The 13,791-nt window shown below is 42.9% G+C and overlaps 1 protein-coding gene across 14 annotated transcripts in view; it reads right to left on the bottom strand.

Annotated features, from left to right (window-relative positions):
- REPS2 (RALBP1 associated Eps domain containing 2) overlaps window positions 1-13,791 on the bottom strand; it is a 231,657-nt gene that overhangs the window by 40,298 nt on the left and 177,568 nt on the right. For all 14 annotated transcript variants that reach the window (XR_005386165.1, XM_038586909.1, XM_038586908.1 and 11 more), the window contains 2 exons: window positions 1,933-2,016; window positions 691-833 (listed from right to left, as the gene is read on the bottom strand). Coding sequence is in view for 13 of the 14 variants with exons in the window: in XM_038586909.1 (XP_038442837.1) it covers window positions 691-833; window positions 1,933-2,016 (227 nt within the window). In the remaining variant the exon portion in view is untranslated. The remainder of the gene's footprint in view (window positions 1-690; window positions 834-1,932; window positions 2,017-13,791) is intronic.

The following is a 13,791-nucleotide window of genomic DNA, read 5'->3' as shown; positions in this document are numbered from 1 at the left end:
CACTGCTTAATTCCACTACAGAAAAACTGAGGCAAGGGATAGGTTTTCTTAAAACAAAACCCTCTGTAGAAAACTGGTTTGTCAGGAACATTGTTCTCTCAGTTCCTAGCCTTGTCCATGGGTGCCCCCCTCACATAACTGTTACAGCCAGTCACATAGCTATTTTGGAGGCTCCACATGTGACCATCTGTGCTGAGATGATCGACAATAAAAATTTTCGTGGGGAAAAAAAATTTTTTTTCGTGGGGAATAAAAAGAAATCACAAGCCACATGTACTTAAAATTGGGTCTGAGGGTCACAAAGCTAGCCATTTGCCCTGGGGGAGCACCAGAAGGCAAAGAGGAAAAAGGGCCATTTGTATCACTGTCTTCTTCCTAGGAAAACGCGCACCAGCACAAGGAAGCAGGGCAGGAAGGAGAGGAGGAGGAGAAAGGAAGAGAGGGAAATCAAAGCAAACTGCAACAGCACATCTTTGTACTTGCTTGGCCCTTGGCTCAGGTTAGGTTCTAGAGCATAGGTCTCTTCCTGGGTGCCCGGGAAGAGTACCACCACAGAGACAAGAAGGCAAAACTACAACCATAAAATCACACCGTTCTATGGCCATGAGTATAAATGCAAACAGATTTCCAGGTACACACATACAAAAACTGGAAAGCTGGTGTCTGAGTCCCGTGATCTGCCGTACATACTTTTGGACTGCTGCGTGGGGCTTCCCGCTCGCTGCCGACACTGGCCCAACAGTGCTAGGAGGCTCTTGGCTTTCTGTAGCTGAGTTTTCAGGTCGGAACTTCCTTCGGATGGGCTTTGATGGAGGCTGAGAATGTGGTATGTCCTGCAGATTAAATACAAAACAATAAAACCCCGAAGTTCACAACAGAAATGCTCCCTTCATCTTGCCAATGTCCTCATGTTCCTTCTATGCCCATCCTCAGGTCAGGTGTGTGCTCTGTTCAAACTCCACACCTGAGGATGTAAGGTTGACTCATGACTTCACAAGGGGGGGAGGGGAGGATGACACAGGAGGCACACGGGCATCAGATTCCAGGAGCCTTTCTTTTTTTGTTGTTCTTTCCATGCTTGCAGCATATTATTGCTTTTTGCACCTGAAAGGACACAGGTATCAGATTCCAATGGGAACTCCCTTCCTTTTTTAAATGCTATGTGCATTTCACACCACAAGGCTTTTTCTGACTGAAGACAAAGCTCACTCTTGCCTCACTTTGGGGCCTGTGGGAACATGTTGTAAGCTTTGAAGTTTGTGATAGTCTCAGTCACCTCCTCATTCTTCCACTCCCAATTCATACATGAAGTCAAGCTTAAGGGCCACAATGTCTTCTGGAAGGAGACAGCCAGCTGGCTTCCTAGGAGTCCCCTCCTCACTTGTGCTCCCAGGCCCAGGGCCCATGCTCTGATCAGAGGAGGGCCTTAGAAAAACAGGGTGCAGCCAGAAGAGGGTAAGAAGGTAAACAGAGAGCAAAAGTGAGTGGTGCCTTCTGAGTAAGTAATCTGGGACTCAGTGACACCAGTGGGCTAAGGTGAAGATGCCGGGATGCAAGAGGGGACCATGGCACACAGACAAAGGAAGGCAGACTTCCCGGCCCCCACCAGAGGTGCTCCTAGACACTCAGCAACCTGCAGGGTTCTGCCAAAGGCCCTCCCCACCACACCTCCTGAACTTGCCAAAAGCAAAGCCACCATATTTAGCTCAAAGGCTGAAGAGGGAAGTACAAACGGTCAGTGACATCAAGGTCAGGCCCAAGAATCATCAGCACCCTAATCTTCACAAAGAGCCCAAATTATAGGAAAGCTGGATCATTACCATTCAGGTCAGGACACAGACACCAAAGCAAAACAGATTTGCAAATAGAGACAAGAAGCCCAGGGGAGGGGCTCACAGTGCCATCACAGGGGCACCTTCCCGCAGGCCTTACCTTCTTCGTTGGACTACTCTCAGCAACCTGGGAGGGAGCTCTGTTCAGCTGGGGGTGTATTTCAGCCTCAGACACTTGTTCAGACTGTAGCAAAATATCATACAGAAGATAAAAATGCAAAAACATAACCACCTAAATATATAATGAAGAGCACTTAGAAAATGTCACTAAGCGTAAGTGATTTAGACCAACATGCAGCCAAGTGTGGTCAAGTCTGTGGACCCCGGAGAAAATCTTCCCTAGACCCTGCCATTCCCTCCCATGCCCCCTTCCAGTACTGTTCAATATTAGGAAAAGGAGTTGCAGTAATGTCCATAACTAGACACAGGTGTTGCTAAAAACTAATGTTTTACAAGCTCAAACTAAAAAAATAAGGCTTATCGAAAAAAAAAAAGGCTGGGAAATTTGTTAAAATTTTAACCCAAGCACTAACAAAAATAGTAACCATAATAATAAAAAAATTGAAATTTTTAAAAATGTTAAATTCCTAAGAAAAACACTCTAAGAGACATGACTCTTTACCTTAAAAAACACAGGAGTGGGGGAGTCTAATGGAAGGAGTAAACAGAAGGGTTGAGGCTACCAAGTAGTATGGAATCGATGGACAAATGCACAAAGAATGGTGAGGACTGCCTCCAAAGCCCTTTGAGACTGAGCAGGTGCCAAAGAGTCAAGCAGAAGAGTACAGGGAGACTAGATGCCATGTGCTGTTCCCGGTCTCCAAGAGGCTTGCTACACTCAGCTGCTATTAGCCAATAATGCAAAGTGTTAACATGCTGAGAAAAAATGCTCCATATGAACTAATGTGACTTCTTCATTATAGTGACATCAGTCCTCTACCCACAGATTAATATGCATTTCAGAAACACACACTGCAGCACAACAATCATCCTTAACATGTCCATCCTGTTCCTAACCCGGCCTTTTCTAACTCCTTCCAGAGCCTGGCTTCTTTCTTCTTCCACCTCTTCTGTAACAGACAGGGGCATTAAATGTTCCCCTATTTATCGGATTCTTGCTGCCTCTTCTAGTTTTTTCCCAGGCCTCTGCCCAGCACAGCACCCCTGACTATCTTTTTAAAACTCCTGTCCCTGGCATCTGATGAAGCACAATCTCCTACTGGTAATTATTATCTCTCTTTCCTGTTTTGACCCCTCTTATCCCTCAGATGTAGGATTTCTCAAGATTCTGTCTTTGGATCTCCCACCCTATTCCTCCCATCACCATTCATTCTTTTCCACAGCAAGCCCGTCTGCTCCTACATTTGCACTGCCCTAGCTAGAAACCTCAATTCCCTATCACCAGTCCACCTCTTCCAAAGCCATTTTGCAAGCACTCCATATGCCTTATTTCTCATTCCAAGTTTTGCTTATAGCCTTCTCCTTTCCATTAAGGATAACTGTATTGCTACTGTTGTCGATAGTTATCTGAAACACCAAACACGGTGTCACACATTTCTCCAGGTGTTCTGCATAGATGAAAGCATTTCATCATCAGAGCCCTAGGAAGGAATTATTACCCTCATCTAATTGGTGAAGAAACTGAGGATCAAGAAGTTGAAGAACTTACCCAAGATCACACAAACAGCAGAGTCTGAACCCAGGCCTCAGGTTCCAATGTCGGGCTTGTGACCACTATGCTATATAGCCTCAGGTACTCTTGGGACCGAGTGGTACTCATTCAAGAAATATTTATTGACCAGCTACTGCAGGCAGGCCCTGTGCTAGATCTGTTATTCAAGATAAATGATACTTAGACCTTTCTTATAAGAAGCTTGAAGTCTAGCAGAAAAGGCAGAGAAATGATGGGACAAGCATGCTTCAGTGGAATTCAGACTTTGGTGAGGAAGTATGAGGGCCCAGGCCGGGTGGGTGAGCAAAGACTTGAATGAAGGTGATATCACAGCTAAGACCTGAGTGATAAGTAGGGTGCAGCCCAGTGCACAGGGATAGTGAGGAAGGAAGCTCCAGTACCCAGAACACCAATTTAGGATACCATGACAGTAAGAGATCTGTCACCAAGACAGGAACCATGAGAGAAGCAAATGTAAGGGGAGCTCACTTTCAGGCACACTGAGTTTGAAACACTCAGGCAACACCTGTGCAAAGCTATCCAGGAGCCATTCCTTATCAGGAGTATGAGGAATGTAAGTAAGACTTTACCCACCTTCCCTCAGGGTTCTGACAAATAATGTCATACTTTAAGATCTGCAGGCCCAGGGGCACCTGGGTGGCTCAGGAGGTTAAGTGCCCACTCTTGATTTCAGCTCAGCTCATGACCTCAGGGTCCTAAGATCAAGCCCCACAACTGGCTCTTCACTAGGTGTGGAGTCTGCCTGGGATTCTCTCCCTCTCCCTCTGCTCTTACACTCAGTCACTCTTTCACACTCTCTTTCTAGAAAGAAAAGAAAAGAAGAGAAAAAAAGAAAAGAAAGAAAAAAGAAAAGAAAAGAAAGAAAAAAAGAAGAAAAGAAAAGAAAAGAAAGAAAAGAAAAGGAAAAGAAAAGAAAAGAAAAGAAAAGATCCACAGGTCCAATGTCAGCTTTATTAATGGCTGAGTGAGGGCCCAATAAACTCCTGAATGCAGGATTTCCCCTGACCTGTGTGGAAGAACACAACTTGGACTTGATGCCCCTTCTTACCTTCCATCCCCAAATCTATTGCTTGGAACACAAATGTTCTGGCCTCAAGTCTATGCATGCAGCTCTCTGCAGGACCACAGGTATGCACTGACATATCCTGCCAGCTAGTCACAGAGAAAAGGAGTGACTGATTAGTCTCCCCGCCTTTCACCTGCTCAGCTCTCTCCTCCATCATCAGGCAGAGAGAAGCATTTGCCCTAATGCTTCCTTTCCTGGGGAAATGAGCAGTCTCCCTCTCGTGGAAAATACGGGGGAAATAATAAATCAGATTCTCCAACAAAAATAAGGATTCTAAGCACAGCAAAAGTAGTAGACTATCATTATCGTTGCCTCTGCTTTCTTCCCTTAAACATCTCTAAAAATCCAAACAACACTGGAGTGGGAGTTGATAAGGATGAAAAAGCAAGTTGTGAAAAGGGTATGACAATTTTTTTTCCACTTATATGTTTACCTTCCTGAAACTGTATCCAAAGGCCTTGGTTTTCTAGCTCCACCACCGAAAACAAACAGCTCCTCGGTGCTATGTCAGGTGGAATCTAACCACCAACCTCCTTGGGAGGAACATCAAGACCTCCCCTCCCCACCCCATGACTGATTCTAAATGACTCCATCTATTGAACATTCAGAGGAGTGGAATCTTGTGAGGGGCCTGAAGCATGGGAATCACGAAGGTCCTAGAAAGGTAGAGCTTCACTGGAGCCAGACATTATCCCAGAAAAAGAGATGAGCAAAGAAAATGAGCTTTGTGGTAAAAACAAAACTAAACTAAACAAAAAACTAAAGATGAGATTTAGAGGTACAAAAGCCCCTCTTTGCAAGAAACTATTTCACTTTACCTCAGGAAAATAGTGTAAGGCTTAGCAGCTGGAAAGCCAAAAAAGCCTGGGAGATTTCTTTGCTATTTCTACAGACTTTTCTAAGGTAACTAACAACTTGGAGAGAACGATAACCCATGAAACAGGGGGGCCTCAGCAGCTCCCTTTTTCCTCCACATATTAAAATACGAAACAACTCTATCAAGATGGATGATATGCCCTTGCCTGGATTAGAAGCAACCCATAGTGGGCAAAGGCAATCCACTTAAAACATTGAAAATGAAAACAAGACAAAAAATGATGGTCACTTAAATCAGTCTGGTGGAAGTGGGGAATAGGCATATTTGAGAGCTATGTAAACTTGACACTAGCTACATCCTTGGTGATTGATGGTATGTGATAAGTGAAAGGAAAGAACAATGACACATGGAAGCCAGATTTTGATCTTCAACAATGGATAAATGGTTGAGAGGAAAGAGTTTAAAGCAAGAGGAAAAGAAATATGGCAGCATAAAAGCTGAATAAAATTAAGCAGATTCATCACAAGCAGGACTAGAACAACCCACCTCTATCTTCTTATAGCAGTATCTCTCAAATATGAGTTCCAGGGAATATCAGTTCTATGAATTGCCTAGCCAAGGATAGGCTCTGTAAAGAGCCAGATAAATATTTTCAGTTTTACAGGCCATTTGGTCTGTGTGTCTCCAATACAAACGTGCTACACTGCTACTGAGTGCTAAAGCTGCCAAAGACAACAACACAATGGAACATCGGGGTGGCTCAGTTGGTTAAGCATCTGCCTTTGGCTCAGGTCATGATCCCAGGGTCCTGGGATGGAGCCCTGCATTGGGCTTCCTACTCCATATGGAGCCTGCTTCTCCTTCTCCCTCTGCCTGCCGCTCCCCCTGCTTGTTCATTGTCTGGCTCTCTCTCAAATAAAAATCTTTAAAAAAAAAAAAAAAAAAACAGACAACACAATAATGGGTGTGACTGTGTTCCAATAAACTTTATCTACAAAAACACGATGATGGGACAGATTTGGCCTGTGGGCCATAGTTTGTCACGCCTGGCCTAGAGAAAACAGATAAGCTTAGGGAACATGGCATAGCCTATATCCCTTCTTGAAATTCACAGAACACATAGCATATCACACACACTCTGAAATCCTGTGAAGTAAAGGAAGCCATTGCTTTCACTTAACCCAGCAGTTCCCAAAATGATTTGGCTTCAACTTCTTATTTTCATGTAACTCCTATTAATATCTAGCAGAACTATGTTCTGTGGAACACACTTTGGGAAACAATGACCTACCGACTGGGTTTAGAGGAACAAAGGAAAAATATTTCATTTGACTCAAATGCCAAATGCCACATTCCACACCTAATCCTTTGAGAGGAGCATTCTACAGATTGTTTGGCAGATCCAGCTCGGGGGAGCCTCTGCTAGACCCCCTTCCCCAAGCATGTGGAGGCAGGGTAAGGATGGGGTTGCCGCCTGGCAAGAAAGGCCTCCCTTTGTTTCTCATTTCCTCCCTCCTTCCTTGCAACAGCAGCTGTCGCTGCTGCCAACTACTTCTCTACATGAATTTATTTACTGGGCTTCCTTTAAAATCTCCTGGACATGAACACAATAAATTCATTCATTATAATAGTTAAAGTAGATGAACAACACAATACTGATAAATTATGGATTTTTTTAAAGTAGCTTAAAACAACATGCCCCAGATTCCGGTGCCACCCAGGCAGGCTAGCTCTGCAAAGGTCCCATAGCTCCCATCTCAGTCCATGTGCTCATTATTAAACCTCCTACCTGGGGCACTGCAAAAACTGCAGTGGGTCTTTTTCTAGCCTTCAGTTATTTTCCCAGTCTGATCCACCCTGCACACACTAAGGAAATAATTTTGTAAAAGCACCTTCTCTCATCAAAACACTTTCCTCAAAGTCCTTCAATTGGTCCCTAAGGCCTATGGCATAGCACCACAGGCCTTAGGGACACTCAGCCAGTTAAAGATCTTCTATCATCTGGCTCCAATTTGCCTCTGCATCATAACTGCATTAGTTTCCCCATATGGATCCCGCTCCAGGCACGTAAGTATTACCTGAATCTTCAAACAGACCAGAAATTCCTTCCCAACTCAATTCTGTTTGTTCTAGACCTTCTAAGCCCAGTGGTTCCCAAATATAGCTGCACAGGAGAATTATCCAGGGAATTTTTATAAATTACAGACTTTTAGATACTACCCCAGACCTCCCTAATTAGAATCTCCTAGGGGTGGAGCACTAGAAACTTCTATTTTAACAAGCTCCCTGGGTAATTTTTATGTAGCCAGTCCAGACCAACTGTGGACCATAGATGGCCTGAACTCATTTAAGAGATGAAAAAACCAAGTCTCCAAGGTCCTGCTCTGAAAAAGGCCACAGGTGCTGCACGAAAAACTAACTAGGCTTCTTAACTGTTTTCTTGTCCATTTACCATGGAGGAATAGGGGTGTCTGCCATATGGTTTCATAAAATAAATAAATATTTGAAGCTGGGCAAAATCTTCAGCAGTAAGACTTTTGTTTTTAAAAGTCAAATTTGCAGGGTGCCTGGCTGGCTCAGTCGGTGGAACATCCAACTCTTGATCTCAGGGTTTTAAGTTTGAGCCCCACCTTGGGTGTAGAGTTACTTTAAAAAAAATAGGGATCCCTGGGTGGCGCAGCGGTTTGGCGCCTGCCTTTGGCCCAGGGCGCGATCCTGGAGACCCGGGATCGAATCCCACGTCGGGCTCCCGGTACATGGAGCCTGCTTCTCCCTCTGCCTGTGTCTCTGCCTCTCTCTCTCTCTCTCTCTCTCTCTCTCTCTCTCTCTGGCTATCATAAATAAATAAAAATTTTAAAAAATATATAAAAAAATAAAAAATAAAATCTTAAAAAATAAAACCTTAAAAGCAAGGAAGTAAGTGTCAAATTTGCAACAAAAAAAAGGCAGAGGGGAGGGGAAATTAGAGAAAGGTGACCAAGAGGTACAAACTTCCAGTTATAAGATAAATAAGTAGTAGAAATGTAATGCACAGCATGGTGACCATAGCTAACACTGCTGTACAATATATAAGAAAGTTATTAAGAGAGTAAAACCCCAAGAGTTCTCATGACAAGAAGGACACTTTTTCTTTTCTTTTTATTGGTGAGGGGGAGAGGGAGAGAGAGAATCCCAAGCAGTCTCCATGCCCAGCCCAGAGCTTGATGTGGGGCTCGATCTCACAACCCTGAGATCATGACCTGAGCTGAAATCAAGAGTCAGATGCTCAATAGACTGAGCCACCCAGGGGCCCCTTCTTTTCATTTTATCTATATGAGAATATGGATGTTAGCTGAACCTATTGTGGTAATCTTTCACAATATATATAAATCAAACCATCGTGCTGTACGTCTGAAATTTACACAGAGATGTATATTACCTTTCAATAAAATTGGGGAAAAAGGTCAAATATCTTTTTAAAAATTAAGTAGTTTAGGAGTGCCTAGGTGGCTCAGTCGGTTAAGCATCCAACTTACCCCTTTTCCTCTCTTTCTGCCTCTGCCCCTCTCCTCGCTCATGCACACTCCCTCTCCCTCTCAAATAAATAAATAAACCTTTTTTTTCCAAAGAGTAAGTAAGTAGTCTAATTGCAGAACTAATTGCTAAAGGTATGGATAATTGATTAATTTATTTTATAAACTCTGTAATACTCATGCTGACAGATTAGAAAAAGGAACTCCAGTTTTATTTATTACTCAAGAATTCAGGCAGATGCCAAGACTGGGAAACACAAAGGCAGCAGCTAAACTGTAGGCAGATGGGCAGACAATCATGCTTTGGCCTCTAGGGAATCTCCAGCATCCCACTGATATTCTAAAGGTCATTTGGTGCCAACCTTTCACCTGACCTCCATCTCTACTAGGTAAGGGCACATTAGAAAAAACCATGTGGTCACATCCAGCCACAGAAGATGCAGAACCAATGGCCAGCAGCACACTGGCCACAGCAAAGCCCATCATGGCATGCCACAATCAGTTTCAGAGAGAAGTTCCAAAAAAGCTGAATTTCTCTGCAAGAACGATGACCAAAATCCATGACCCAAGTCACCTCTGAGAGACAGAAATGGAGCTGATGTGTAAGCACTTGGAGGGCTCAATGTGTTTTGCTTCACTGTCCTTTCCCATGCCTAAGCTGAATGGAAGCACACAGCAAGTACCCAAATCCATGTGGGGAATGAGCTAGTAAGAATCCAACAGTGTTTTGTGTTTTACTGAACAAGTCAAGAATTCATCCTACAGTAACTGGAGCCCCAGAGCACATCAGTTACAGTGCAGAGGCTCTGGAATCAGTCCAGGATTTGTGCTTGCTTGGTATATAACCAGAGCATGTGCTTAACCTCTCTGAGCCACAGTTTCTTCATCTGCACAAGGGGATAATTCACCTAACTCCTAGCATTTGTAAAGATTAAGCAAAACAGCTGTCTAGAGTGCTAAGCACAGTAACATAGTAGCCACTCAATAATGGCAGCTACTATAATAATTAAGAGTAAATATACAAAAAAAAGAGTAAATATACAGAGGCGCCTGGGTGGCTCAGTGTCCGACTCTTGGTTTCGGCTCAGATCATAATCTCAGGATCATAAGATCGAGCCCCAAGTTGGGGTATTCTATGGGGAGTCTGCTTGAGATTCTCTTTCCCTCTCCCTCTGCCCCTCCCCCTGCTAACGCTCTGTCTCTAAAATAAATAAATTTTTTAAAGAAAAGCGAATAAATATACAATTGGTTTCCCAGGCATAGATTCTGCAACTGCAAAGAGTAGCCAATTCAACATAAAGGACTCTTCCTCTCTTGCCAAAAGATGAAAACCTAGACTGCGAAAGTGCTGACTCCAATTTAGATTATACACAGATCCTATAAAGCAGGCTATCCAAGGTCCAAATTTGTGCCACTGGACATTGCTATCAATATTGGAGGGAAGAAGCTTTTAAAGATAAAAGCTCTTTCAGATTTTAGGGCTGTTTCAGCACAGGTGTCTCAGGCAGCTTATACTGAACATCTCTGGTGGTCCCCTACAGCTGGCCAATCCAACATTGGCAACACCCAGGGGAACGCTGACAGAGGAGCTCAGGGACAACTGCAATAGAAGTGGATAATCAGTGACTATAATGGGCAACTAGTCCCTGGACACAGCAGTCAAATAGCATAATCTCTTGGGGATTTCTGGAATCCACTGGATTATGGACAATAATCCATGAAACAGATTTACTGTGACAAAGAACCATGAGTGCTTTATTTTGGTCTAAAAGACAAATATTTTGGCAATGATGACTGGGATTTTGTTCTTCTATTTCCAATTTCTACTAATAGAACAGAACTCTGAGTCAAGTCTGAGCCCCACCTTCTATTTAACACATACCTAAAGCCATACGATAACGCTCTCTGCAGAGTCAACAACATAGACTTTATAGGTAAGGGGATCTATGACAGGATTCTCTTGAGATTCATATTCCCCACTGAATAAAGGTTGAAAAAAAGATGCCATGTGTATGCTTCTTACCATACCAAATAGATGCTTACTAAACAGGCAGCCACCACCATCACAATTCAAAGATATCTGGATATGAGGCCTTTAGAAATCCCTTTTGCTGGTCCCCCAACCCTGACATATATAGACCTGGCAACAAGAGCAAAAGTATATAAAAATTTCTAAGTGCCTCAAACCCCTAGCTCTAGCCTAACTTGATATTTTACCACACTTAAAATTTTGAATTCCATTCCCAGTTCTGTTGCTCTGTATTAATGTAGTATTTGAAAAACATCTTTTCTAACTAGTGAAAGCTGATAATTAGACTGTAATTAATGTCCCCTTTTGGGTTGACACAGCCCTTCCTGCATGAGCTATGTCCATCAGAAGAAGGTGGCTTTTAATTAGATTAAATTTAATTTCTAACTTTCAATTAGAAATAGCTGGCTAGAGAGGAAACTATAAAAATTAGTTAAGAGTTAAGAGCCAGTCACAAAATAAATCCAGTACTGACGAGGATGTAAGAAGTGGAACAGGAACATTGTTGATGGAGTATAAATCAGTACAAACACTTCATAAAACTGTTTGGCAGTACCTATAGGTACCTATAGGATAGGCTGGACATATGCCTATCCTATGACCCAGCAATTCTACTATAGGCAGAAACCTAAGAGAAATGAAAGTATCCACCTACTCAAAAACTTGTATATGAATATGCACAGCAGCATGATCCATAATTGCCAAAATCTGAAAACTAACCAAATGTCCACCAACAGTGGACAACAGTGATATTTTTGCATATACAATGGAATACTATACAGCAATGACCTATAATTATACACAAGAATATGGATGAATCACACAACATTGTGTAAGCAAGAGAAGCCAGACACAAGAGTATCTACTGTGTGGTTCCACTTATGTAAGGCAGATAACAGGTAAAACTGATCTATGCTGTTACAAGTCAGAAGATTGGTAACCCTAAGGGACAGTAACTGGAAAACAGCCTAAGATGGGCTTTCTGGGGTGCTGGTAATATTTTGTTTCTTGACTTAAGTGCTGATTATACACATGTGTTCAGCTTCTGAAAATTCATTCAGTTGCATGCTCAATGTACACTATTCAATATGTATGTTCTACTTCGATAAAAAGTTAAAAAATAAATCCAGTGGAGCCAATTTCCTGTAATGTCCTTAAAGTGCCACCTAGTGGCACAAGTTAAATGTAAACAAGAGGGAAGTTTTCATTTCTAGCGACTTCAAAAATATGGTCCCATTTCTAGCAGCACGTTCTGGGATTGGGCTGAAAACAGTGCCCTAGACTAAAAACGAACAAACAAACAAAACACTCCTGTGTGGCACACAGAGTTCCTGACACAAGGGTCCAGCAGCAAGTGAAGCTGTCTACTACCCAACACACTAGCAGCAACGAGCTGAGGACACACATCACTTCCCAGCCACACCTGCCATCAGCCACGGTGTGGGAGATTTACAACACAGACATCAGGAAAGGCTACAGAGTGGGGCTGTTCCTTTTTCCAGAGGGAACATTTACCAACACACCAGGAAGTGATACCTACAGAACTTGCTGAACAGAAGAGAGTATTCAGGAGGAGTTGGGAACAAAGAAATCCTTTATCCTGTTTCTCCTGGACAGGCTTCTTTCCCTCTTTCTCACCTTAAAGGCAAGGCCTTAGTCTGGTTTCCTCTATTATGCCTGAGAAACAAAGTTAAGAAGGCCTGCCCACAGCAACTCTTTGAAGCTACTGGTTGAATCAAGAGTATTTGCTCAAGGCTTTATTAGTAAACTGTAACACAGAGAGCATCTTGGTTAGATAAAGGTCCTCAAGGCAAAGCTGCAAACTAAATACAGGCATCACAATTCTTGAGTTAGGAGATGGTAGGTTAAAAGGCCTTATTAGGAGGTCTATCTGTCTTTCCATCAATTCTCCTCCTTCATGTTTCCATTATTTACAGGAAAAGGTGATGATCTGGATTTGGAGCTAAAGACTGTAGTTTGCTGACCCATGACATAGGCAGAGGGCCAGCCAATGAAAGGTCACAAAAGCAGGAAAGAATACCATTCTACTAGAAGTGGTTTAGTAAGCCAGTCCAGCACTCATTCTGGGCTTAGGACCGGCCACTAATTTTTGGTTATCCTAAGTCTGCTCCTCCATATTTGCCAACTAGAACCAGCTTCTGTTTTGCTGGGCCTGGAGCAGTAATAATTATAATAGCTACTTGCCACTGAGGCCTGACTATATGCCAGACACAATTCTAAGTGTTTTACGGATACTAACCCATTTAATCATTTTAACAACCCTATGAAAGTAGATACTATCATCATCCCCACTTTATACATGATGAACCTGAGAGACAGACTAAATAACTTGCCCAAAGATACACAGCCAGCAAGAGGCAGAGATAAAATTTGAACCCCGAGCCCACTTAACTATTCTGTCAGGGTGCCTCCCTGGGTCCGACTCCTAGCTGTCCTCCATTGTCCTTTCCCATTAACACCACAGCACATTTGGACACCCTTCCATCCTGCCCCACTTCCATACTTGCTCCTTCCCTGACACACAGGAGTACTTATTGGTTTTTATCACCATGTGATAAGGGGGACAGAGAAGAGAAATAAATATTCCATTGTTTAGGAATCTAGAAAACAACCATAACTGACCTCTAGGGGAAAGACTGGGGTAGCTTGTTAGTTATGGGAAATACGGCATCCAGCTACTGCCTATAATCCTTGACAATACAACATGAGAAAATGAACTTAAATGAGATACATATACACACTAGGAGAAACTATAAAATGGATGGCATTAGGCAGGAGCATAGGGCAATCTCTGTGCCGTCACAGTTCTTGGCAAAGTATG

The sequence above is a fragment of the Canis lupus genome, chromosome X (genome assembly GCF_011100685.1).
Source record: "Canis lupus familiaris isolate Mischka breed German Shepherd chromosome X, alternate assembly UU_Cfam_GSD_1.0, whole genome shotgun sequence".
In the NCBI taxonomy this organism is placed as follows: Eukaryota; Metazoa; Chordata; class Mammalia; order Carnivora; family Canidae; genus Canis; species Canis lupus.
Note: the sequence above shows the minus strand (reverse complement) of the source record. Positions and strands in the feature narration are given on the sequence as shown.